This window comes from Lepisosteus platostomus, chromosome 17 (assembly GCF_059453375.1).
Source record: "Lepisosteus platostomus isolate fLepPlt1 chromosome 17, fLepPlt1.hap1, whole genome shotgun sequence".
Classification (NCBI taxonomy): domain Eukaryota; kingdom Metazoa; phylum Chordata; class Actinopteri; order Semionotiformes; family Lepisosteidae; genus Lepisosteus; species Lepisosteus platostomus.
The window spans coordinates 13888350-13915976 of NC_142627.1; the positions used below are offsets into that span (position 1 = coordinate 13888350).

At 38.6% G+C, this 27627-nt stretch overlaps 2 protein-coding genes across 5 annotated transcripts in view; both read right to left on the minus strand.

Annotated features, from left to right (window-relative positions):
* Positions 1–702: 702 nt before the first annotated feature.
* LOC148646195 (N-acetyllactosaminide beta-1,3-N-acetylglucosaminyltransferase 2-like) lies at positions 703–15674 on the minus strand. 4 transcript variants are annotated; one of them, XM_088609627.1, is made up of 3 exons: positions 15198–15674; positions 6704–6855; positions 703–5345 (listed from the first exon to the last, which is right to left on the minus strand). In XM_088609627.1, the coding sequence occupies exon 3, from the start codon at positions 5334–5336 to the stop codon at positions 4137–4139; it is 1200 nt and encodes a 399-aa protein (XP_088465753.1). In that variant the 5' UTR covers positions 5337–5345; positions 6704–6855; positions 15198–15674; the 3' UTR covers positions 703–4136. The 4 variants fall into 4 exon arrangements, with proteins under 4 accessions (XP_088465753.1, XP_088465754.1, XP_088465756.1 ...); XM_088609628.1 differs by having other exon boundaries at positions 15179–15674; XM_088609630.1 differs by lacking the exon at positions 15198–15674 and adding an exon at positions 14703–15125.
* An 8259-nt stretch (positions 15675–23933) lies between these two features.
* commd1 (copper metabolism (Murr1) domain containing 1) overlaps positions 23934–27627 on the minus strand; it is a 32696-nt gene continuing 29002 nt past the window's right edge. Inside the window, exon 3 of the mRNA XM_088609653.1 lies at positions 23934–25747. Coding sequence (XP_088465779.1) covers positions 25640–25747 — 108 coding nt within the window. The 3' untranslated portion in view covers positions 23934–25639. The remainder of the gene's footprint in view (positions 25748–27627) is intronic.

Sequence of the window (27627 nt, forward strand, 5' to 3'; positions counted from 1 at the left end):
ATATGGTTCACTTCTGTATTTAATTCTGTTCATGTCCGTTTTACTATTTATGTACTTTAAGCAGCAACTCAATCAGATGAAATGCACATCTCTTCTTATATCGCATGCTTTCAGATGGATTTCACTAATCTATGTACTTTAATAATTCCTAGAAAGTGTACTACCAACACCCAAGCTGTTCTGTAAATGAACACGCGGGTGAGAGAGTATGTAAGTAGAATAACAAATGAGTGGCTTAAAGTTGCCAACACCAGTGCTCCAGTCTTAGAAACAGCTATAGCAAACAAGAACCAAGTTCCCAAAAAATGAGCTTTTTAAGGTGCAATTCTCTATATCTGCACTTTGTCCAGTCTGTAAAATGGTTGATGAGATTCAGTTGTTTCAGTAAAACTACATTGAAAGGATGTAGTTCAGTATAAATGTAAAAAAAAGTGGAATAATTTCCTACAAGCCCGAAAACATAAATGGCTGCAATATTATCACTAATTCAAAGATAGTTAAAATCCAAAAGTTGAGGCTGCAAGGTTTTATAATTACAGTTTAAAGAGATCCCAGTGACCGCCTGCATAAATAAAAAACTATTCAAATGTCCAATGGTTTTCTCTTTAATCCAGAAGACAGCACATGTAACACATACAAATCACATTAAGGTGAAATTTTGCAAATAATCCCAATGCATGGTATTTTGAAAATAGTGCAGAGAACATTTAAATAAACTTTATTAATTTCACACATTCACATTTACAAAATCAGAAATATTACTATGTGCTTCAGCAATTTTTTCACAAACACAGTACACTCAGATTTGACAAAAGGAGTACAAATGAAATATATACAGTTTCAGATGAAGCAAAAATAAAGACACGGAAGGCACTAGGACTTTTAGCAATAAATAACAGCAGGCACTTCTTAAACAAAAACCAGAACGCTGACAAAGTCAACTATTTTGGAAAGTGGAAATAGACTTCTAAAAAAATGTAAGGCAGTGCAGTCAAGTGTCTTAAATGGAGAATTACGGTACTATAATCACCACAAAATGTCACCTTTGGTTCACATCTATATACCCGTGTTAGTTTGTGCAATTGGACCCTGCTACGCTCAGCAGGTGACATGGGTTGTAAAGAAATGCACGGAAGCTACTACACACGTAAGGAGTGCAAAGAGAATCAAGTCCAACACATCCACATAGTTCAACAGGGAGACATGAAGAGAACGAAAGACAACTTTTCATTTGATAATTCTTCATCTCCCCCGTATAAAGGCACAAAAAGCGAATGGTGAAGGGAAAATTAAATCTAGAAAATTTTCCATTTACACAGAGACAAAAACAGCAGCTGGAAATGCTTAAATGACATTGTCCAAAGTTGTTGCTGTTCTCCTTCAAACTTATGTCAACATTCTTCAAGCATGTTTACTCAAAATATAGTTTAAGTTCCCCAACTTCATTAATGATGTATTTTTTAAAACGTAACAGGAAAACTGTTATATAAAAAATACCATTCAAGGCATATTGGTTCCAAATTGAAAGCTTTTTTTAGTTAAAAAGGTGTGTGATGCAGGAAGTGAAACACTGACAATGTCCTGGAATGATATGGGATGCCTATGAAGTTTCAGTGCATCTATGTTAATAAAAATACTGCTAGTTGATAAAATCAAAAACTGATAAAGTTCCGATAAGATAAAGCAAAAAGATCTACTGTCTAATAAGAGGTGTAGAAATTCTGACAGTTTAAAATATTGCAATAATTTAATGGTGTAATCATAGAATACATTTCTTTTCACTTTTCACAGAAGATTTTTCAGTTTTATTCTGAACAAAAAAGGGTGTTCATGATAAAGAAGTTATCATACTATTAACAGTTACATAATAGAGTCAAATAATCTGCATTTAACTATTCTTACAGCACTGAAGCCAGTGTAAAATATCTGAATAAATACCAAGAGAGCAGCACATTTTACAAAATAACGAAAATGCTAAAGAAGCTGTCCTGGTCCACTATAATATACAATACTGCAACGGAGGTATGCAGCCACAGATGGACTGTTTTTATTTCATAGCTGAATCCTTGACGGCATAGAATATACTGTGTATTGTGTAGTGTGCTCTGCTTTTCCCTCCAAACATGTCAACGGATCAGAGCGTATCCGATGGAATGGCATTTTAAGCAGCCATCTTCCTTCACTAGGCAGCTGCCGGCACATGAACGACTCCACCCTTTTGAAACACAGAGAGAGTTCAATTGCACCTCACCCCTCCTTCACTGTATTGTAACCTGTTAGGATGCTGGATGATTGGAAATCAAACCCAAGGTGCACTTCATTCAGGCTGTCGCTGTAGTCGGTACAGCCTCGCTTCATTTACAATTTAAGAGCATCACACTTATGTGTGATCTCTAAAAAAAGAGAAAGAGGAGCACCATCTTGTGCAATGAGAAACTAAACCATATGAGTCACTGACCCCCAGCCCCAGTTTTTCTAAATTTGACCCTCGCTCAACCTTCGGAACAAATAATTTGTGGGGAGAAGGGCGATTTCCGTCATAATAATGTAATGTAATGTTAATGTAATGTAATGTTTCTTTATTAGCCCTATACAATTTCTTGCATTAGGAATTCGTCTTTTCGCATACCCCAGCTTTTCTCCATGGAGACACAGACACATTGACAGGGAGAGAAGCTTGGGGTCAGAGCGCAGTGTCTGCCATTGTACGGCGCCCCTGGAGCAGTTAGGGTTAAGGGCCTTGCTCAGGGGCCCAACGGAGTAGGATTCCTCTGCCGTAGGATTTAGTAGGATTTGAACCGGCAACCTTCCAGTCACAGGCGCAGATCCTTAGCCACAGAGCCACCGCTCCGCCCCTAATACCTATTCTATAAAAAGAATAAGTCGGAAAACATTCTGAAAACAGGCATCTCAACTGCACTTTGTTTTCGAAAAGTCATCCATCACTTTGCACTGAATTTGAGCAGGTATAAATGCCAAGATCTCAAATCCTTTCTGTTTTTGGATTCCAATAAGACCCAGGTAATGTTGCACCCTGTAAGATTATGCAACACCTATTTTGATTTCCAGTGCTTTAAGGTTCATGTTTGAGTCCCTAGGAAAATGAGATGGGTGCTTAGAGGAAGAACAGTCTGTAACAGCTTGAATGTGGCAAGTGCACAGTGTTCTAATAGTGTTTATGTGGCTCAAAAAGGCAAAAAACTGTCAATTCTGTTTACAAAAAAACTTCATGACTTGTTCATGAGGGTCTTATACTTTAAAGCTGCAAAAATGATACTTGACAAGTGATGCCACTTTCTTTCCAAACATATCCAACCCTTTCTCATTAGAACTTCAGCACTGAAAAAAACAAAATCCTTTATTAATCAGAGGTGCAGAAGTTTCAAGCACTCAGGGTTACATGACAAATCTGGATTGAATCAATAAAACAGACCACTGGTGATAAATTAGTTATTTAAAAAATGTACAAAACAAAGACTGCTCATGTATAACAAACGACAGAACTACTTCAGACATTCTTTTCATTATTAAGATTCCTCTGGTTCTACAAAGTAATACAAATGGCATAAATGCTCATTACCTCTACTCTGAGCAGCTCCAGAATGATTTGGTCCTCCAAGTGGTACAAGTGGGAAAACTGGCCCATGGGGAATAAAGCCAAAATGCATTCCCAGCAGTTCTCTTGCACAGACATTAACCCATATACTGCGAGAACCCTAGCCAACAACTACTTCAGTACCCTGTGACAGGGTGATTTTATTTAGATACCCCACTTAAATTCTCTGCTGATACTTCTCCCCACAAGAAAAATCCTACAACTTTATTAGGAAAAAAATGCATGCATTCTTTTCAACTAGTTCATAAATAGCTCTATGGTTAACCAAATAAGGGAACAAATTAGATTAGCCACAAGAGACTGATTCCTGGCAGAGACTGGTGATTGTGAAGCTATAACCAGATTTCCAAATTTGTACCAAAAGAAAGCATCTTTGTCCTCATTTCCTTCCTGGACATACACACAGTAGTTTGGGGCCACATTTCCTATGCGCCTTTGGATGTCAAGAAGAAAATTAGTTGCAGACTAAACTGCAAAATTCAGCTGCCAACCCTGCCCCCCAACCCAAATACATTACATCTCAGTGACAGTTCAGTTCTGGGTCCTTCAGCCATGTCCAGATTTTGATCATTTCTTGAGGAGTTCTGCTGTGCACGAGCATTAGACTTTTATAAGCACAGGGGTTGTTTCTGTACTTGTCTTCAATATCAAAAGTCTTAAAACCTTTGTGCTTCTCTGGAACAAGGCCAAGCTTCTTAAGGCACATGCCTGTGTAGACATCATCTATGGGATACAGCGATACTTGTTGGGATATATTGTACAGTCTCAACGCCAGGCTTCCAGAGTAGAGAAAGCCACCTCCACCTGCGTAAGGAGGGTAGGGCCCAACGAACATGCTCTCTGGAATAAAATACTTTAACTTCTTGTCTCGATGAGGCCCGGCATTCATGATGACATCCCCTATAAATAAATCTTTGGCTTTCTGTTCCTGCATGTTCTTTAAGTACTCCAGAATGCGATAGGTGTTGACAAAAACATCGTCATCGCCTTTAAACACAAACTTCACCTCAGAGCAGAACTGACTGACCCATTCGAGGAACAGAACCTCCTTAATAGTCAAGTTAAAAAACGAATCCCTGTAATCCCAAATCAGGAGATCTCCATGCATCCTACTCTCATACTGCAGCATTTCAGATAAATCAGGGAAGTGATCCTCCGCGGAAGCATTGCCCAGCAAAAACACAGTGGCCACCGTGAAGTTTTCCAGCTTACCAGTCTTTCCCCAAGACTCTCGGATGGCTTGCCTCCTGTCAAAGTGAGGTGCCAGGGATTTAACAGCTAGCAAAAGGAAAGGCTTGTCTTTGCACTTGTGTGGCTGGTTCACCACCATGGGATAGGTCCTGCACTTCATAAACAGGAGGAAGTCTTTGAAACGCTCCGGCAGAGAGTTGTAATCCTTCACATGGGTCATGACCCCGATGTCCGGGTCGCAGGAGTTCAGATGGCTAGAGTTGTACATACCGTCCTTCAAACTACTGTTGCTGCCATTTAGAACAGCAAGGATGGGGTTGTGTAAAAGGTCCAGTCTCTGCTGCTCCCTGTTCCAATAGGCATCAAGGGCAACTATTTTTTTCCAAAACACTTTATCGGGAATACGAACTCTGTGGTTTAGATCTTTCTCATGGCTTCCACTCCTGGACACTTCCACCACGATGTAAATGAAGAAATTCACCGTCATCATAATCCCCAGCACTTTCACCTTCCTCCAAGAACCGGTCATTTCTGTTACCTGAGGAAGAGCAACAGCAAGAGCAGTTAGCTTTGACACATTTTAACAAAAGGAATGAGACCAGATGAGCTCCAGCTCTGCATGCTTCTCTTAAGGCTGAACCTGTGGTGTAACTGGCTGCTTTCAGCCTACAGTTTGGGGTCTTTGGAATGAGCATGCACTTTTTCTGTCAGACATTGTCAGAGCTTTAATAGACATCATGTGCTGTCTGTTCCAGACACTCATGACACCAATTATGGGGCGCAATATGAAGCTGTTTATTGGGCTGCCAACAGAAAGCAAGTTGCTGGGATGCACTAAAGCCAACAAATGGAAAGGTGGGAAGGGATTCCGTGTTGATAAAATCCCCTGTGCGAGTTGTAAAGAAGCAGGGAGTGTCCAAGTTGTCAAATTGGGAAATATTACTTTCCTACACCTGTGCAAAGCCTCTTCATGCCCAACACACACTACAATATTACAAAGCAGTACTTGTCCAAATGTGATCAACTATCTTTATAAAAACACTGAGGCAGTGCACTTATATTTCACTCTAGTATGTAGATTAAGAAGGCTTACTTGACTTTTGTTTTATCAGTCTTTAAAACTAAACTGTGAATGAAACAAACATCATCCATCAGGCACTGCATAGAAAAGACCAACAAATATATTAAAGACTACAGGATGGGCACCATAAAGTCATTTGAACAAGATAACCACTGACCAGCAAATCTGCTGTGAGTAAGTTCTCTACAAAAAAAGTAAGCTACAAATGTTGAATTACAAGAGCTAGTTTAAGGAGCAGCGCTGTTTCCATATTAAAAAGAAGCCTATTTAGTTTTTATTTTTCTAGAGATTTAATAAAAAGCAAAGCCAGGAATTGTGCGACATACGCAAGCATAATGAGGACAAAGGTCTTATTCAGGTAAGATTTCTCTTAGATGAGTTCAGTGCCCCTAACCCCTAATCTCTTACCTATCCCATGCATTTACTCTCTGTTCCACCTGTAAAAGCCTGGGTGACTCAGTGATTGTCTGGACTTAACACTGACTTGCAGACAACTCACATGCATCAATAAAACTGACTAATTGCAAATTCCCATTGCCTCTGCCAGTATTCTAAGGTTTTTCAGATTTGTTATTGGATGAGAAACAACCACAAAGTACAGTACATGATGCAGTAAACAGATGACAAGTGAAATCTTGTCATAAAAAATGAAACTGTGCAAAATGATTCTCTTTATTTACTTGGCACAGAACAGTAGGAACAAGACCTTTATCATGTTACAGAGAAACTTTTTGTTAGTTGAATGGGTTATAGATGCAAAATTAAAGCACAGACTGGCAAAACATTTTTTATCTGGAAAAAAAAAATACCTTTACCTTTGTAGAACCTGGTCACAAAACGGATGGGTTTCTGAAGTGTGTCATTCCCGTCCAAAAGTCTGCCTGTGGCTCTGACTGGATTGGCTTTACATTAACCCATTCTGTGGGGCCACACTGGTGAAATGCGAGAACATTCAGGTCCTTACAACCTGGAAAGAGATACGCAAAAGGAATTCAGGTCAGTAACATGGGGAAAAAAAAAGGTTGGCTTGTGTTAAACAGTGCTTTTAAAAAAAAAAAAGACTTGTTAAAGTCTCAGTTTAACAGCCAGAAGAGAAGGGTCTTGAGAAACTGGATAAGACTACAGAATGCAATCTCTAGATCACCTACTGTACTAAACCTAACATTTAAGAGAAAGTGTGGATGTAACTCTCAAGGCCTGTCTGTGTCCTTTTTAGGCTTCTACTAACCTCTTAAGCACACACAGAACAACCTTTGTTCAGAATGGCTTGGCAGCTTTATCATTAATTCAGTAGACCATTTTTTCCTTTCGCTACAAAACATTAAACCTTTTTGACTCCGGTACCAAATACTTATTCCCACTCCTGATGAACATTTAACAAAATCCCTTGCTTATAATCACTAGAACGCGGTTCTAGTTTCTCACTTTTGCAAACAACTCTGGTGTCCTCTGCATGATTCATGATGGGTTAATTAAAAGTTCACATAATGTCATGAACACTGATAAAGGTTAGAAAATAACTATTCATTTCAGTTCTGCCAGTTTTAACAGAAATTCAGAGACACCGTCAACGAGTTAATTCTGTAATCAGAAAAAACAAGAGACTCCATAGTAACATTCTTCAAAGTTAATGATTAACACTACATTCATAACTGGTGCCAACAGCACAGAAGCTAAAACATTTTCCTTTTAAGAATTTTAAATGCTTTAGAGCTCACAACAGACAACAGTCTAAACATAACATTAAGGCTTTTAAATCAAAGTATGGCTTCTTCACGTAAACATAAGAGACTGTAAATACGCATAAATCTAGGGAGTAAGAAATGTAGACGGCAAGACAGTCACACACTTTCAACCCTGTATTTGAAATAAACAACACTGGCAAAAAAAGACCATTTCCAGGAGATCCTAAGAGAAACGGAGGTGGTCTGACCAGAAAAAAGAGTGAAACACTTCCAGAAGATCACAACCTTTCAATTTAAGTTTAGGCCTTACTGGTGCAGTGCCTTTGGTTTGTCAGATCTGAATGTAAACCGAGTTCGGGTCTTCCCTTCCTACAAAACTAGGAGTCTCGAGAATGTTACTTATATCGCCTTTCATATGGTACAATCTCACTTGTTGCCAATATGCTGCCTCTGCATATACCTGCATAATGTCTAGTAAGGCAACATGAAATGCTTAACAAAATGCCAAGGAACCGCTAGATAGTTGATCCCTTTGAAAAATGTAATCCACAAGACATGTCCTTAAAAGAAAAAAAACCAGGCCACTCAGCCTGATTTTTATATAAAGAGCAGAGCTAGCAATGACAGCCTTCCTGCAGTAAATGAACAGCAGTCAGGACTTGTCCTTGGTTCAGCGAGTCAAGGAGATCGCGCTCCAGCTCTGTGTGCTGCATTAACCTAACTGTACCTCTCTGAATGCCACATCGATTTCAAATCATTCTTTCCTCTGCAGTATTCAGACATTTACAGTTGTTTTAAAGTATAAAATCTCTGAGTTGTAACATAATTATTGACATTACAAAGACCATATATATACAAATATCCTGCAGGTCTGCATGTATAATAGTAGCTTGACAATCAGTTCTTCTTTTCAACTTCGTAGAAACCAGGTTATATTTTTCTTTGATACTGTAGCTCAGCCAGAAAGTCTGGCATCCACACAGAGCCCCCCATACACACCCTTCACTGCTGATAATGGGTGAGGCTGCAACCCACTGTGTCACTATCAAATTATGGACTATTACTAAAACAGGCTCTGGAACTGACAGAGAATTTCTGTCGAGAAGCTGCCACCCTGAAAATGTGTTAGAATGATTAGAGTATCTGCCTTTAGTCACAAACTAAAAGGCAGGAACAGGGCATAAAAAATGAACTTATTAAATAAAGTGATGCAAGTAAAGGTAGTCAAACCTACAGTGCTACAGTACGGCTGCCAAGTTGTTGTTGTTGTTTTTTTCCCCAGCAACGTTTATGAAGAAGACTGCTGACAAGACAAGCTTAAGCACTGTTTAAGGACAAATGGGCTCTTTGCCCTTTAATGATGGATTCAGTTTCATGGATGATGTCTGCTTTAAACACAGACCACCTAGGCAGGGATGCCATGATACGCTGATGTGTTTGTACCTGTAATGAGAATCACAGGGTTAAAAACATCAATTTAACAAATGAGAGAAGCCAATTTGGTAGGTAGTAGTTAAGTGAGGGTTTCAGCTTCGACATGGCTGGGTATCCGTACTCCATACTGGGTATTCTGCACTGCCATGACCCTTTGTAAAGAAGTGAGCCCTGTTCTAATATTTAAATGCACTTCCGTGTAGCTTCCATATACAATCTCTCATTCACGTTTCACCAGGTACTAAATGTCCACAGGGACGACTCTGAAGACAAGGTGCCCTTGTAGTTTTCTCTGTATGAGGCTAAAAAAAAGTTTAGTTTTAGCTGGTCAATACATGACATTTTTTCCAAGACCCAGAATATATCTGGTTGCTCTTCTCTGGACTGATTCTAGAACTGCAACAGAGTTTTGTAAAGTGACAAAAATGTACATGGTATTTAAATAAGGGCTTACTAATGTACAATTGCACAATTTTAATATAAACATCCCTTGATTTGGGGGTTAGGGTCTTCTATACCATCTTGAAAACTACACCTACTAAATGCATTTGCAGGTTTTACTTGATAAGTTGTTGCAATACGCTTTCCTCAAATGATATTAAACGGGACTTGCAGGCAGGGTTCTTTAAAAATGTTTTGCAATGCCTCAGTAATGAAAACAACTTTCCTTTGGGGCCTATTAAAATGCAAAAGAAGATGCTTTCCTCTAAATTATGCTGTCATGCATTGCACAGCTGCTAATGATCCTGTCTTTAAAATATTGCATGAGCACTACCACAACACAAAACATACAACACATTTTAGGCCTGCATGAAAATTAGTCATGTTTATTTGATAAATAAATAATAAGAGAAAATAGTTGACCTCAAATGATCACAAAATTAAATTTTAATCATATGAGCTTAAAATGCTGATTATAATAAAGTTTTTAAACAAATCTGAATTTCTTTTGAACTTTCAAAAACATTCTTGAACAATTTGGATAGTAAGATTTTACTCAGAACATGAAACTGCAAGCTAAGATTCTGAAAGGTAGGAAGGATGCCTCATACTTATTTTTGGAAAAAAACAGGCGTTGCAAATTGGAAACTGTGAAGTTATCAGATCATGTTAATGCTTCATGTTCAACTGTAAGCTAACAAGTAGCTTCATGCCCAAACCAAAGGGGGACTTCCATTTCGTTCCATAACGTTCTGCAAGCGTCTCAGGAAGCATTTATAGTCTACTGGAGAATGTTCTCAGAAGCCCCTTTCAGTATTAATTTAGAATTTTGTCCCAGTGAAGCACTGCTCCTGTCTGGTATGGAACTTTGAGCTTTTCACAAATAGATCAACAGTACCGAAGCATCCAAGACTATATTAATTTTAAAGGCCTTTCAATTAAAATGCACTAGATGGTTAAGAGGTCGTCTAAAAGTTGTTTAAATTTATGGTAACTACAACAGTAGATTACATGAATTCTAAAGTTTTGTCTCTCGGTCAACAGAACCAAGGTTATTAGGGGTCACTTTCCACAGGGTTTTGGAAAAAGTTACTGGTTACATTACAGGCATTAGGTTCTGGCATCACATCAAGCACTGCTCTACTTTACAACCTTAAGTGTTAAGTGTTGAGTGTTTGAAAAATCACAGTACACAGTTTTCATATCTAATAAACCATATAAAGAAGTCTTACAAAATCTTTAAAATGAACTTTGAGTTATTTTCACAAACCTGAATAAGAAGTCCGATACCACCTTGCAAAGACATTTTTATTAATCCATCAATTATGATTTCAGATTTTTCAGGATAGCACTACGTAGGTCAGATCAGACAACTGCCAACTACTAACAATGCCAATAATGACCTGCAATGACCAGAAAAAGAGTAGGCATGTTAAACAAGCACAATGGGTCAAGTGGCCTCCTCTCATATGCAGCCCCACTTCTGTGTACTGTATATGTTCAAGTCCAGGTTGCAAATAAAAATATCTTCAAAAGAGCCTTGTTGGGGCCAATCCTAAAACAAATGGCAGGCCAAACTTTGATTCTAACGACCTGAATGCTATACCGTGTTATATCGGAGACATTTGAATCTGCTGACTTCATGCAGCATTTATTTTGTACACTGATGCAAGTTGGAAGTAAATTAGTAACAGGCTTGGTGAGTGAATGTAGAAGTTGTGGTTCCTGTTACCTATATCTGATAGTACAGATGCAGAGGAGGATCTATATTAAAGAGACCTAATCCTGGAACCCACAATCCAGAATAGTCTAAAAAAAAAACTGTCTGGCACTCAATAAAATGCACAGTGTCAAAAAGCAATAAAGTCATGACTCTCTGCAAGCAGGAGTCACAGCAAATCACTAATCAAACAAAATGGATATAACTTGCAATTTGAGCTATCTACAACTGAAACTGAGTAACCATGGAACAGCATTCTTACATAAATAAAATATCTAGTCGTCACCATTGGTTTTTTTTTTACCTAGCTGAACAACTGAATAACTAGGCCTCTAAACAAAACCTCTAAAGTTTTTCTAAACAAAACTTGCTATTTGTAACCTAGGATATGAAAGCTTGTACCACACAACTCACCTAAACAAAAAACCAACAGTATTTACACATTACTTTTCTAAACAATTTGCTGAAAATAAGGATTGCACAAAATTGGACATTAATTCTCTCCAGCAAAAAAACCAACAAAACAGCTACTTGTTTTTTTTTTTGGAAGACTGAAGTTTACTTGAAGAGACTTTAATGACTGTTCCTGACAATCTCTTTTCTAAACAGAAACTCTATCACAACAACCATTTCAGATCTTTCAGTCACTGGACAAAGGACAAAGAGTCACCATAAAGGAACTGTAATTATAAAGAGGAACTACTCTACCAAAGAGTTCTCTTCAAGATGGACCTAAAGCCCAAGAAGGGACAATGTATGGAACACTACACAGCAACAACAGCGCACAGGAAATCATGCACTACCTTGCAAGAAATTCTATAGCCTGGTTCATTCTAAACATGTTACTGCAAAAAAAAGATGCGTTTACTAGTGTATATAAAAGAACCTATAATTTTTGCTGCACTTCTAGCATATTATTTTAAGACTGAAAACGAAACCTGTCTCAGCAGCAGAAGCTAAGTATTGTCACTTGCCCTTCTAAATCGTGCCTTTATCAAGATATCCAGCAATAGCTACAGTATAATGTAACCAACCACCACGCTCCAGCAGGTCTAAATGCATTGTTACTGCTAAACAGACAATGGTAACCAAGTTTAACATTGTACAATTTGCTAATTTACTTTAGATTTGAGTGCATATTTAAAGCAAACATCTCCCAGTAAAGCACCAATTTAAAAAAGAAAACATAATAAATAAAATCTGTGTGGGCAACCCATTTCCCCTCATACCTTCTGTGGTATAAAATATGACTGCCAACAGCACAGCCCCACATGTGGATCGAGAATGAAGGCGTGTTCTAGGTTCTAGGAAAAGGCCACTAATTTGTTTCTGAAGGAATGATCTTTTAATAGTCTAAGCAGGAATTCAGCTTAATTTTCCACAATAAAATGTCACTGTGAATAAACCCAAATTGATACTGCATGGGGGAAAAAAGCATTATGGCCTAATGCTATCTTTTCAGACTGGTGCATGAATCAGAACGCAACTGGTATTGCCAAAAAATTGTTGCAGATCGATTTAGACTCTTTTCAGCTTGGTGAGGTAACATTTCATTTATAATTTGACAATAATGAACCAATTTAAACCACAAACATGCCCCATTGCTGAAGACATTGAAAAAGCATCCGTTGCTAGAATCTGCACATTTAGGATAAACAGCATCTACACTGTGAAGTAGTGTCATTTAAGTTTACGATTATATTTCAAGAACAGGAGGAAAAAAAATGAACTGGCTGTTTCCTTGAACTTTGTGCCACATCTGAAGTCCTTCCATGATAAAGCACTGACCAGTACAACTTCAAAAACCTACAGCCACAGTCCATATTCTCCTCGTGATACTTAAGGATAAGAGGAAAATTTATTAACCACAGAGGAAGCTAAGCTGTTCTTATTTTCGTTCAAGTGACTTCACTTGCATATGACAAACATTAAAACACAGAGGTCTTGTGCCAAAAACAACAATGCAATCCTTTCAAAAGTCGACCTATTTCAAAATACCAAGCTAAAATTAGAAAAATAATGATTAAAGATCTATAAACACCTGTGGGATAGCAGCTGCAATTTCATTTTAGGTAGCACGTGGGAAAAATGCTCCACCAACAAAAGACAATGTGGAAAAACTATCAAGGATAATCCCAAAACCTTTATTTTGGAAACATTTAACTGTCACTTTTAAACGCAGCTTGAAGTCATAAAAACATTTTATATGTTCACTGTCGTTTGCTTTATTTAGTCATGTAAGCAGGAATTACCGTACTGATGTGTGAAAGCCCAAGGCCTGAAAAGCCTAATTTATCTCACTAAATTAAACACGTTACACAGCGCCGGTGTTTCATCCTTTAAAGAAAACGCTGAACAAAGCGGCATACGAGACAACTCAAGAGCAGCACATACAGTAGGAAACACGTCGCTTAGTGGTGGTCTAAGACTAAGATCTAAGACATTCACGAGTGCATTTTTGCGTATCAGAGTAGAAACGTAACTGAATGACTAACACACATCTGTAATATTTAAATTGTTAACCTGCGGCTGTCCACGACTTGTGCAAAACTGTCTAATAATAAACCTGTCATCTATATCATATGCATATCCATGCACCTTATAAGGAACACCATTCAGAGTAATGGGTTCTCAGCACGCAGCGGTAATTATGGGGATGTGAATATTAATACTGTAATAAGTTAAAATGTATTTGTGAACTGGAACTAGAAGAACACTAAGCTGTTGTTGTTGTTTTTCATTCTAGCGTTGTAAAGAATCCAAAGCCAATATTGATTTACATTTCTTCAAAAATGTTTACATCTGTATAGAAAGTACAGCTGTTCTTACCGGACAACTACTGATAACATGGATTTTAGTTGAGCTCCTGACAAGCGTCTTTAAGTTATTTGATACATGTATATGATTCGCAGTAGTTACTTAATCAAAAGGCTGATAGTTATATGTACATAATACAATTATTCGGCTAGACGGAAAAAAAAGTATTTTCCATTTTTGTTCCCCGCAGAAAACTTCTAATCTACTGAAACGAGTAGTTACAGATCGTGTTTGTCAATTTATTTTAAAAAGCCTTCTACCCGCCTGTCGAATTATATCTTTGAGAAATCATCCTTGAATTATCTTGATTTCAATAAATATTGATTTCTATATGAGCCTACGCCTAAATAACTCATCCTGATGGTGCCCAAGCAAGAAAATAAAGCACTGATAATTACAGCGTCAGTTCAGATTAGCTGCCGTACAAACGAGAACATTCACAGCTACGTGTTAGCGGTGTGTGTGTGTGCTTAAACCGCTATTTCCGAGGTCACGGAAAGAAGAACGCAAAAGAAAAAGAATTAAAAGCCACAGTGCAGCGCTCACTGAACCTACAGTTAGAGGAAAAGGTAACATTTAAAACGTTTTCGAAACGTGTTTCTCGAGACACTTTTACGCCGTGAAAAAAAAAGTATTCATTCGTTACATATGCTTAAAAAAAAGAAAACGCGTTTCTTTAAAAAAAAACATTGCTGCCCAAGACTTCACATTACATACGATGTTTCGTACTCATCCGACGCCCATTCCAAAACACAAAACGTCCTCTGACGCAAGGAACCCCGAAATTCTGTCTGATCTGTGCAAGTCTGCACCCCGCAGGTGTCAAGCCACGCTATGAAGCCTCACGCACTACATTTTTCTCGGTCCATGAAAACCTGTAGTTTAAAAAATAATAATAAATTGTATTACAATTCAAAACAACACCCTTCAAACAATTCGTATTCCGAAAGGTAAAAACGCGACTTTAGTACTCTTTATCGGCCTTAAAACCATCGCAGTAAGAAATCGAGCTTTACAGACTTCAGCTAAACCCGTTTTTATCGGAATGCAGAGACAAAATGTACCTAAATGAAACAGGACTTAAATCCCTAAAGAGCCCCCAGCGGCTTCTCAATCTGTTTTGGTGATATTAATCCAGTCCATAAACCAACAGAGAAGAAAATAAGAGTCCCCCCCATCCCCACCTAACAAACCTGTGGCATATGTTATTACCGGAGGAGCGCTTAGAGGTGGTGACTGAGGTTATAGTTGCTGGTTACGATCGCCTTCGCTGCATTAAAAAAAAAGGTATTTCTCGTGACTCAGTATAAGAAAATCCATGTATTTTTTTCCTCACTCCCATTCCCAGGGCAGCAAACGTAGATTAAAAAAGCCAACGTGTCTTCTCTCCCTTTAGAAACAGGGCGGCGCAAACAGCGAGTTTATCTTGTCTGTATCTCCTGCGTTTGCGAAATGAGACGAGCTACATATTCCACTTTTTCCCCCCACCAGACACCGGCTCAGAAATACACTTAAGACTGTTCTTTCAAGTGTAAAGAACCCCTCTCTTTCAGATAAGCAAGACTTGTTCCTCCATGTCCTTTTTTAAAAGGTTATCCAACTACCTCCCGAATTAAGAAAGGGGGAGGGAGGGGAATTCCACTCCCACTACACTCAAAGTAATGAGAGTCACTTCCCCACACACCCACGGCGTAAGACAAACAACCTCCTCCAAGCTGTGACGTATTTTCTTTTTTATTAAAGGGAGGGGCGTGGAAACAGTGTGGAAACGGGACACGTGAGCCGAAATCCTAAATTAGCGCCTTTTTTTGAATTCTTAGATACGAGAAACACATAAGATTCGACTGCGAGAAGTCTTGAAAAACAAAATTCAAAGTACGCAGACGTGCTCCTCTTACTCCTGAAGCTGGGTTTGCGTGGGCTTGATGTAGTATAAACTCCAGTCTCTCAACCACGAGCTATCCATTAGTTATGGGTCCTATTTAATTTCGGAGTAAAATAGTTCTCTGTAATTTCTCTTATTTGTTTCTTTACCAATTTTATTCAAAAATAACTCAAAATAGGGCACAAACTCTAAAGTCTGTTAACAAAGGAATGATATTATTGTCAATGGAATTAATTCTATTGGTGTGTGCGTATTTAAAGGCACCGTTGCACAGGAGATTGACTAAAGGGCTGGGACTGATCATGCACTTACCTCAGTCAGTGCAGTACAAACGGCACTGATAAAAAAAAAATGCACAGGTATGTTCATTGTCCAACCCATGACTTTGGTATTCTGACATTGCCATCGGTTTCAAAGACAAACGGGAATTCCTGTCCGCTGCATTTTGCCAGTTCCATGCGCTGTAACTGCACTGAACCTGTTTCAGCCTTGCTGCGCACTCTTACATAAAGTTAATATTAATCGCCAGTTCTCACTACAGTATTCGGGCTTGTAGGAATGCCAGAGTCCTGCAGTTCACCCCTTAGTTTTTATCAAGGCTGACACATAGGTGGCGCTCTACCGAAGGAGCGTTCTTGTAACCATGAGCAAGACAACCAGAAAAGTTGCTTTATATTGTTGATGAGGCATTGAGTCAGCAACAGAATCCGGATATATAACATCAACCTGATGAATCACTCACTTTTGTAAACCTCTTGTTCTTGTAACATTCTTAGGTAATGTGTGCATTCTTTCAGACTGAGTAATGTTGTCAAGATTTCGTAATTAGGTGATGCAAACACTGACGAGACAAAATAATGCTCTGTGCTCATCAGCGTTATGTGCTCATACCTGATTTGTGAGACAGGTGTGCAGCTGGGGGGCGATTAGGAAAATGGATGATGTATAAGATAAACAGGACATGGCTATCAACAGTTAATACACATGAGTGAAGGGAGACAAAAACCGTCTGAAGGAAGTTGGTTTTTCATTAAGGCATTCACAATATTGCCTTATAAACTGAAAGGAACCTAAAGTTAAAATACTTAATTGTAGATCAGTGATGTGAGACAGTGGCCTGTTTTGTTGCATAGAATATTCATACCATTGAGTCAAGGCCTTAATGAAGGGTGGGGTCCTGGCTTACAAAGTAGCATTCACCCCTGTCTTTTGCTTTGGAAATGCCAGTGCTGTATCTTCTTGAAGAGGTTCTTTGCTTGTTACAATGCTAAAGCAAAAGAGTAGGGTGGAGTACAACATATCACTCTTTTTCATCCAAAGTCCAAAAACATGACAAAGCACAACAGACTTTTCCTGCTTAGTGAGAATAGGCAACTGAAGGCTGTCTGTTTCTTTCAAACCTCGCAGGAGACTGTATTGACCTAAAAGATGAGTATCTCTTGGGTGTGACATTGCTGCTTGACTAAGAAACCGGGACACCTCCCCAGGTAACCGATTTAAAAGACAAAAGGAAGATCAACAAATGTTATTAAAAAAAATCATAAAATAAAATGTCATTGTTATTTGGATAGAATGAGAAACTTCAATTTAGAATAAATAATTTGATGGCTTGGAATGTTTTAGAAGGTGGATTTCTGGAACATGTGGTAGAAACTAAACTAAACTTAAAAAAACTAAAACTAAACTAACCGCTCCTTAGTTTGAAATGCTTAAATTAGGGCATAGAAAACATTTTAGAATTAGTAGAAGCATCCAAATAGTCATAGTATTTAGCCCCCTTCAGACAAATACTTTCTTTAAAAGTACATTTTTCTTTTGAGTCGTGCTCAGTTTAGAGTATAGGAAGTCAGTTATGCTGTAGAGACATCTCAGTGTAACAGAATCTGGGGCAGGACCGCTGAAGAGAAGTGCTTTGACCCACATATCGTGCACACGTTCTACACCCTCTAGGACAAAGCTCAAATGATAAGGACAGGGAAAAGTGAAAACAGAAAAAAACTGCACTCCCTGGAATGTCCTTAGGCCTTTTTGTTTTCTAGGACAGCTAAAGAGAACTCTTGAGTTTTTCCTTTGATGCTATTTATAAAGCATTGTAAGTGAGGTCCAAATGTTTGGGCAGCCCCTGTGTCGAGAGGAGAGAGAAAGGAAGGAGAAAATCTCTGACTTTGCTGTGGGGAGAACAAACGAAATTGTGAAGTTTAAGAAGAAAACAAATGCTCGCTGGTAATTAGACCTTGCCTTTCAATGTACAGTAAGTGGATAAGTGGTTAGTTACAGTATTTCTCCAAAGAGGAGTTAAGCATTTGTTCAGGTGAGTTGTATATTGACAATCAGCACAAAAATCATTTAAAAAATGTATTAGGCGAAAGCCTGTTTTAAAGCAGTTCCTCATTTTGACTGTTTTATACCTGTGACTTAGTAGATTCCGCATGAGGTTAGGAAAACTGTAAGTAAAGACAACAGTCCTTGCCATTTTGTTGCAGGTGGAACCCAGAATCTACATGAAACCAGAGAGAAATGGGTGGCGGACGGTTTCACGGGTGACTTTCCAGTGCTAAAAGACCTTCTATTCACCCTAAAAGAAAATAATCTATTGCTATTTATAGGGGCTTATGGAGGTATGTGAAGTGAGTGAGGAAGATGTGCTCGACAGAGATAAATGGAGAAGAGCAACCAAAGCAGCTGACCCCAGGACAGTCTGGGACTAAGGCTGTGAAAAAGAAGAAGAAGAAGAAGAAGAAGAAGAAGCTATTTATAGGGGCTATTAAAAATCAAAAGGAAGGTTCTGTCATAACCTGAAGAACATTGTTTAAATTTGTGGCGGCTGATTGTACAGTAAGTCTAAGACTATCCTTTTTTACGAAGTCTCACATTTTTCTTATCTACTCGAGGTTTCGTTAGGTGACGAACACACTCCGGTCCGCTAGTCGCAGCTGCGGCTCTTAGTTTTAATTTGTTTTAAAAAAGAGAAGCATTAATCAGTTTGGAGAAGTCCTGTTGCAGTGCGTAATCCAGTGAGTTAGGACACATGACAGAGCACTGGGCCTGCTGGGGGTCGTTACGGACCAAACAGAAGTGCACCAATCCATACGCATCTCTTTAAACAGCATCGCAAGGAACAGGACCGGTTGGCAGATGAGTTTTGAAAAGCCCCCTTTCAGACGTGTCCTACAGAGGAACTCCCAAGAGATGTCTGGGACTGTGAACTGACTGACTGCAGCTGGCAGTCGTTCAGGCAATATGCCTCCAGAACAGGTGATGAAAGATCCCCAGGAGGATAATGGCTGCTCTGTGGCAGTGAGTAGCAGAGGGGGTGCTGCCAGAATAACAAAGGAACTGCAAGATGGATCCATGTCCACCCTGCACCTGATTTAGAAAAGGAACAGCTCCGAACGCCTGGGGAAACAGCCTGTCTGTTGTTAAATCATCTGCCTTCTGATAAATTTGTATTGCAGGCCACTCTAGCTTGATGAGGGAGCGGCTTCAGCACACCACGCTGTTACAGTGTGGTTTAGACTGAGCTGGGTATGAGGAATCCCCATGTTCGGATGGAAAGAAAGTACATGCACATAACTGAATTTCTCATTTCCCGAGTACAATTGCAATTTAGAATTTTCGCTGGTAAATTCCCCTTTTTTACAACAGGTTTGATCTCTTATTTGCTCATTTTATTACCGCAAACTGGGCTTCTAAAGGTTTTATCTCTGTATGTAGTGGATTGGCGGTGGCTGTTTTTGCAGCAGGACTCAAAATTCTCACTTCTCAGGGTAATGTGGCCATAGTTGTGCAATAAAATGGTTTACTACAAAATCTGACTTTTACTACAGCAACCTTAATTTTCGTATGTATATGTTACCTCTTTGCTGAAACAGTACTTAAATATTTGTCTTTGTTAACATTTACTGTGAAAACGTTTGGATATCTTCAGCCAATTCTCCTGACACAAACTTTATTATTAGTTGTTTATAATTAGTGGTTACTTTATCCATGGACAGGAGAACATTAATCATGTTCATTATGGGGAACAATCAGAATCAAAACACAAAAGGCCAGGGCTTAACACTATCTGTCTTGAAAACAGGACAAAAGATTTAAAGTTATTTACAGAAAATGTGACTGAACTCTGCTTTATTACATTAAGCTTTTGAAAAGATAGTGCTAGGTATTTTATTAATTGAAATCTCTGTATACCAGGACAGGCAGTTCCAATTCTCACAGGTGAACCTCTTCAGGCTGCTGAGGTCCCTTCAAACTATTGACACCTCATAAACATTATTTAAGCTAGTCACCAAGGTTTTAGTATTCCAAATGAATAATTTGATTTTTTTTTCAGAGTGAATAATAAAAGCACAGACACTGTGACTGCTATTGCAGTTTTCAATAAACCTGATTACCTTGGTGTCAAATTTAGCTCCCAGCAACAAGAAAAACAGTACTGTAGGTTCTCTCATGGATATTAACTTCAAAATCAAAGTCTGCCACCTAGACAATGTGAAAAGGTTTGTGTACGGAGCTGTGTGAGGGGTGTCCACAAGGGAACAAGTAAAGGTTGATTTCAAGCTAAAAAAATAGAATAAAGAAAGGTTTTAGCTATCAAGCCTTCTTGAGGTGTGTTGTGAAATGGTGTCTAACATTGTTTTTCAGAGCCTGTGGATTTCCTTCTCCTTTTCACTGAAATGTAATAGATGGTGAAATAAATGTGTCAGACAAGGAACTTGCAAGCTACACTTGCTCCACATGAGAGCACTGGCCGTCTCCCCCAGCAGAGTGTGACCAGGTGGAATGTGATGATTACTTGCTTGCTTGATTTTGATGCATTACCAAGAGGAACCGCGTTTCAGCATGGGAGACCGAACTCTTAAATAAATTAGAGACTGGCAATGGATCACTGCAGACTTACAGTACGCTGCACTGTCACCAGTACCATAACAACCCATATACTGGACTTCTGATACTCTTATTAACATTGTGTTTGTTTCACGAGCCTTCTTCCTTGTTATACATTAACTCATATTGTGGACAAAAACAAATAGAGAAGTTATTCTCTATTATTATTATTATTATTATTATTATTATTATTTGTAGGCACCTATACTGGCAAAATGCAAATATGCATTCACTGCTCACAATATAGAAAGTATGGACAGTTGCTGCCTAAAAACAGGGCTGGTACATAAAATTGAAACCAGCACAATACTTCTCATAAGAACAGCCGTGTTCATTTACTCAATTCATGTTACAAGGGCATGTACAGTACTGTTATGGCCGCACTATTCATAAAACACTTATTACCATTAAAGTTTTATTCTTATTAAGAATATTAAGAGATGTAGGAGCTCCTGAGTGGGTCTATTAGTAAAAAGGACTCATCCTAGAACGACCTCTCTAATATTGACATGTTTCAAACTCGAAGCACTTTGGAAGCATTTCCAAAAATGAGAAAAATGTAAAGCTCTAAAAAATAAACTGAATAATATTCACAAGTAGAGCATTTTTATAACAAAACCTCAGAAACAGTGATTGGTTAATCGGGGAGATATGGAGCGGGTTAAGAAAGGATACGTTACAGATGTTAAGCTCATAACTAGTAATTAAATATGGATGGATGCAGAAATTCATTAAAATGTAGAATTTATTTTCTCAAAAGTAACTTAATAAATAACACTCATGTTTTTACAGCATGCATCACAATTCCAACTCCCTATCAGAAAATGCTGAATAGTGAAAATATTCAACTTATACAATACAATTTATTGAGGACTGCTTTTCAAGAGCCTCAAAGCGCAGAACAGGAGCTCACGCAAGAGTACACATAACAGAAGTAAAAAGAGACAAAAGAAAGGCCAGCACGTTGATCCTGTAAAACCAGGAGTAAAACTAAATTATACGGTAAAAAGCTTTAATGAAAATCTAGGTCTTTGAGTCAGACTTTGACAGTCACAGAATCTATAATGGATGAGGGCAGAGAGTTCCACAGACAAGGGGCAGAACCAGGAGAAGATACTACTGCCTGTTGTGTGGAGCCTGTTTGTGTACAGTAAGATTAAGCACTGGACTAGTCATGCAGCAGGTCCTTAAGACAATTTGGAACTAGATCATTCAGCGACTTAACCTTGAAGTCCACCCGAAACATCTCAGGGAGCATGTGTAATTTGCTGAGGATGGGATTTCATTTAGAACGCGGGAAACAGATCTCCACTCTGCCGCTTCACGCTGCTGCATCTCTGAGTCATGTGATTCTGCCTAGATTACGGAATCAAAGAAAAGTGGTTGGCCAAGGACAAACAACCCAGAGGAATTCCCTGTCTCGCTGGCACTGCCATTAACAATCTGTAAAATAAGGCTGTCACGCAGCATTCTGTCTGCAGCTGAAGCTTGAGCAATATCTGCCTTTGAAGTGCTTTTAGCATGTTATCTATGTGCAAAGAGCACATGTGTGACTTGAAGGATGGATGGTTTCACCTTGAGGTCAGGGATCAGTCCCAAACCTTTGACTGGGGCTTCTGTAGAGATCTGCCACAATGATCCCCCCACTGACCAGGACAGATGGATAGAGGACTGGCCCATCCCTGTGCACCTGGGATCAGCCTTCATATGTATAGGGAGCATCTGGGCAGACAATGGAAAAAGGAGCGCTGTCCCTGATCATCAGGGTGCCTTGTCACATTGTGGAGAGCTCTTAGATGAGGTGCAGACTGTGTGGAGACAAAGATAGGCCAAAAATAAATCTCTCTGAAATTTTAAGAATTTAATTTATTGTTTAAGGACAAAAAATATATTATATGCAATGAAATGAACTCTACACAACAATTAAAATTAAAAGAAAATGGCTGGAGAAAAGAATATCAAAGGATCAAAAAAAGATATGAGAAAAACAGTGAGAATGAGGTCCAATCCCATCTACTACTAGAGTCATATTTTTCATAAACCAGATTTCACTTTTAGTTGGATACCCATGATCACGTCTGTCCAATCTGCAATCAATATCTTCTTTCAATTACAAAAAACAAAACATTGGCCCACGAGGAACCAGAAGATGTACTGTTTGCACGTGGACCAATGACATACTGTAGTTCAGGAATGGTCTGGTTCTAAGAAGGGCATGACTTAATAAAGTAATATGTAACAGACTTTCATTAAAAAATGATTTGCTAAGGGCATTGTCAACCTCAATCATTTTCACAGGAAATCTACAATCCTCAAATGTAAAGAACAAGAAGCAGAGGGAGATGTAGTCATAAACACAGTCATACTCTTTGTGGCTTTTGACTTTAGCAGCACCACCGGATGAAATATTCCATCTCTAAATGTTTAACTTACCTCAATGCTTTCCTAGGTGTTGCACTTCTGAAGTTTTCAAAGCAGCGTGGTGGTCTAACTATACTTCAACTGCCCCTTCCAGTTACAGGAAACCTTCATTTTCCAGCCACACTGTTAGCACCACGAGATGTGGTGACAATCTGTCTCCCCCCCCACACAGTTCACAGCAGGTGGTGTCCACATCTGCATTACTGGGTCCAGCTCTTTGTTTGTCTGGTTTACGGTGTCAAAACATTTCTCTCAAAGTATTTTGACACATTTTGCTCAGTTGATCGGCCACAAGTGAAGTCTGTGCATTAAACACTGAGATGAGCAGGTATCTCTTAAGCAGCTGAAATATATTTTAAATCATTGGAGCTAGCAGATATGTAAATTTGTTGCATAAATATATATACTGTGAATTATTTTAAACTTATTGTGAACTCATTTTGGCTTTCCTCTTTGCAGACAGACTTTGTAATACAAAATAATGAATAAAAAGGCTAACAATAAAATAATAATTAAACAAATGAGAGAAAAAATGGTTTAAACTTTAAATAAGGTTAAAGCGTAAGCTTTAGGGTTAGTTCCTTGCATCTGTACATGTTTTATTGTCATTCGAACTTCAACTGAGTGAAAATTGGCAATAAAAGTACAGAATCAGCTGATTCTAACGACAGGCAGTTGTGTTATTATATACCAATCACTGGAAATTAGTTCTCACTACACTGCAGTAGAGTTTGAATGAATGACATCAATCGCGGTTGTTTTTTTATTCAAAAGAATTTATTAATCAGAAATTTTAAGCTGATGACTTATTATTTAATAAGGCTTTGTAAAAGGAAGAGTTTACTTTGCTTTAACACACGAGTAAGGTAACAGATAAATTCTTCACAAAACCAATACACTTTTTATGAGGGATGAAAGAATGTGAGAATGTCCTATTGTCAAGTGAAAGACAATACAGTAAAAAAAAGAGCCAAAAAAAGAGAGTGCCACTCAAAATTGTTTACAAATTTAAAAGTGTCCATATTTCAAGCACAAAGATTAACTTTATCTGAGAGTTCCTCACAACAGACCTAGATGTAATGAGTTTGCATTAACACTGAATATAAAAGTGTCTCTCTTTGATTTCACTTGATATTTTTATGATAATTCCACACAAGGATAGTGAAATCTGGCACCTTATTCCTATCTATTCACAGAAGACTGCAAGTATTGTGATCACTTTGCTCAAATGCCAAGGGAAAGGGTCAGTAAGGCAGTGACTGCATGGAGACAGAAAATAGCCTACGTACTTATAAAAAAACTAATTTAGAACATTTGTCTCCAAACGGGATATCGCAGTTAAGAATATTACTGAAACACTGAGCTCTGAGTCTGCTCCAGAGTTGTTTCCAGTATTCATGAATCTGCATGCTTCAATTAGTGAACTGCACTCCAGAAAGTTGTGAAAATTGCACTGTTAGCATTTGTCTTTAAACAGTATGAGAATATTTTTTGACATTGTGTGTTGCTTTAGGTCACACAAAGAATGTATTTTGTGCAAACCAAGCATTGTTTTTTTGTATTTCTCCTCCTGTGGTTTTATTTTACAAATGATGTGCACATTTATTATTTAATTTGATAAGAGTTATTGCTGTAAAAGCAAAGGCCATCCGAAAGCTCTAACGGAAGAAAACAGAAATTAACAGTGGTGGATCAATTACAAGATGCTACGCAGATATATTTCCGGATAATGTCTGGATTAGTCATGGTTTAAGAAAAAAAGTCGCAGGACCAGTCATTTGCAATATCCATTGGTAAACAATACAGATTGTTGTTAACATTAACAGCCAACAAAGTGCCAAAAAAACATTACAGGGCAGAATTTTCCATGCTACCTTTAATGCTCCATAAAACTATGTAACTTATTGCAGGGGCAGATTTCCAAAACCTCTTAAGTGTTTTTATTTTATAAAAAATACACCCAACCAGAACTATCCACTGCCAATATAGCCATTTTGGATCTTTTTAATATTGAGGCTTAGTGAAATATTTATGTGGCAGCACTTTCGGTTCTAGAAGTTAGGACGAGCATACTCTGAATCCATGTAAACAGTTCTTTTTTCATTTTAGAATTATTGTCTAAACCTCAAATTGAATAAACATGGCTTGTGAGCAGTTCCCAGCAACTAAATCCATGCTGAATTGGCCTTCCCGCCTTCCAAGAAAATCATTTCAGATCCACACACTATCACAACAGGAAAGAGTGCCCAGTCCTAACTTCGACCACCTGTTTTGAACTGTTCAACTTTATTTCATTTTCTAGGAGCCCTGAAGGCAATAAAACACAAGGCAGCCAAATACATATTTGGGTTTGGGGTCAGCGTGATGTCAATTTTGAGCTACAAATCCATCTTTCCCTGGCCATTACAGTATAATGAAAATAGCTTTACACTAACTGGTCCCAGTGCATCCAGTTGAAATATTAGCTGCTGTGGGTAATTGCGTTGATGCTCTCCTCAATCTCCGCCATCTTCTTCAGAACGTGGTTCACTTTGGCCTCGTCAAATTCCAAGCACACAAACTCGGATTCCTGGGGGGGAAAGAGAAGAAAGGGAGAGAGGAAAAGATCATTGCGTTAAAATTAAATCACTGCGCTCAACCCTTTGGAGGGTTAAAATGTACACACAGTGGAAGAAAAGTTGTTTGGCTTTTTATGGTTTTGAAAAAATACACCTTATTTATTTTACACTGCTTTCAACAGTGACAGAGCGAAGGGCTAAGGCAGGGAAGGAATGGGGAAATCAGCATATTTAGCTGTGCTTCTTTGGTCTGACAGAAAAAAAGCAAAACCTCTACAGTCCTGGACCATTATACAGTCTTACAAGGGAACATAGACCAACCTGAAGGACCAACGTGCAAATAATCCTCTTCCATGTTCTTAAAAAAAAAAAGGTTTTTGATACTAGGTCATTGATAGAGCAAAGGTTTCAGACAGGAGCAGACAAGGTGGTGTACTGTATGTATTAAAGTCAATGCTATTGTTATTTTTATTTCTATAAATATATCCCTCGTTTTTCAATACATATTAAAATATTCTATGTTATGGGAATGTTGTGACCAATTTGTGGTTATGTTCTGGGACCTGGATTCTTCGTTTTTTTTCTTCATTAAAAAAATCTAAAGATCTAAAGAGAGTACTTCTACTAGTTGATCACCTGGATCTTGGCCTCTCGCAGCGGGACAGAAGGGGTTTGTCTGGCTGTTCTCACCACAGCTAAAACTAAGGCTGGGGCTGCTTGGGAGCTTCCTGGGAGCCTCTACGTTCCTTCCCCTGTTATAACCGGCTCCTTTGCTGTCTTTATACCATGTACACGGGGGTTTCGACCGCCTGATGGAACAGACAAAATGGGCAGCCAGTGATTTCTATCTATAGGTATGGGGTCATTGTTAGCTTTGAGCCACAGATCCATCATTCCCTGGGCATTACAGTATGATGAGAATGAATGGAGGCTTGCAGTGCTGCAGATGGAGCGGTCCAACCCTTACTGTGTAGCGGTTCCCTGGGTGAACGTATGGAGGGCGAAGGTTGGTGTTGCGTTGTACTGTTCTTTTGTTATTTTGGCCTTGTGAAAATCTTTTTTACTTGCAGAAATTCATTTACATCAGTCTGAAAAAACATAAAAGGGGCACACATATAATTGTAGAATTGAGATATTATCCATTTATAAAAAACAACAATCAACAGCTGAATGAAAACAGAAACCACAACCAGTATCCTCACATACAATATTGTTTCTAGTGGCGTGATGCTCTTTTCCTGTTTTTCCAGTTTAATAATACTACTATTTTCTTTCTTACGGTGAGGGATAGCAATAAAACAATTACAGGTTTTTAATGGGTGGAATAAAAGAAGAGAAATCTCTAATTAAGCATAGGTTTGTGGAGAGTTTGCAGCGATAGTGTTCCCAAAATTTTGAACTAAATTTGCTGAAGCGATGGGCAGGAAATAAACTTGACTTTGAAACGTCTCTTAACTGAAAGTACCGATAGTAACAATTGCTTTGGGATCAAATGCATCTCCCTTGTTTTTCAAATTGCAGTAGTCTTCCTCCACCAAAGATGTGTCCTAACTCGGAAACAGCCTTGTTCTGCTCTTCTGAGGAATTTAAAGCTGACAAAATCAAATGGCCCACTCAAAAAGACAACAGATAGTTTTACCCTGACTGCAGCTTTCTAAAGGAGTCAGGTTTTTAAGGTCAGCGTGTAAAGTCTTCAACACCCACACAAAAACAATTTAAACATAGGTATATGGTCCTCAGTGTACAGAGTGCATTACAATCGTGCATGGTACAGGCCTTGTAAGCTTGACCTTTCACCTTGTCAGGGAGGGGAAGAGGATGTGAAGGAGCTCTGATACAAGAGAATGACAGGAAGGCCACTCCTGCAGGCCTCACAGAATTTGTGCGGTGA

Excerpts from the sequence above, each read along its gene's own strand:
- LOC148646195 (XM_088609627.1), bottom strand. The coding sequence starts at position 5,336 with ATGACCGGTTCTTGGAGGAAGGTGAAAGTGCTGGGGATTATGATGACG.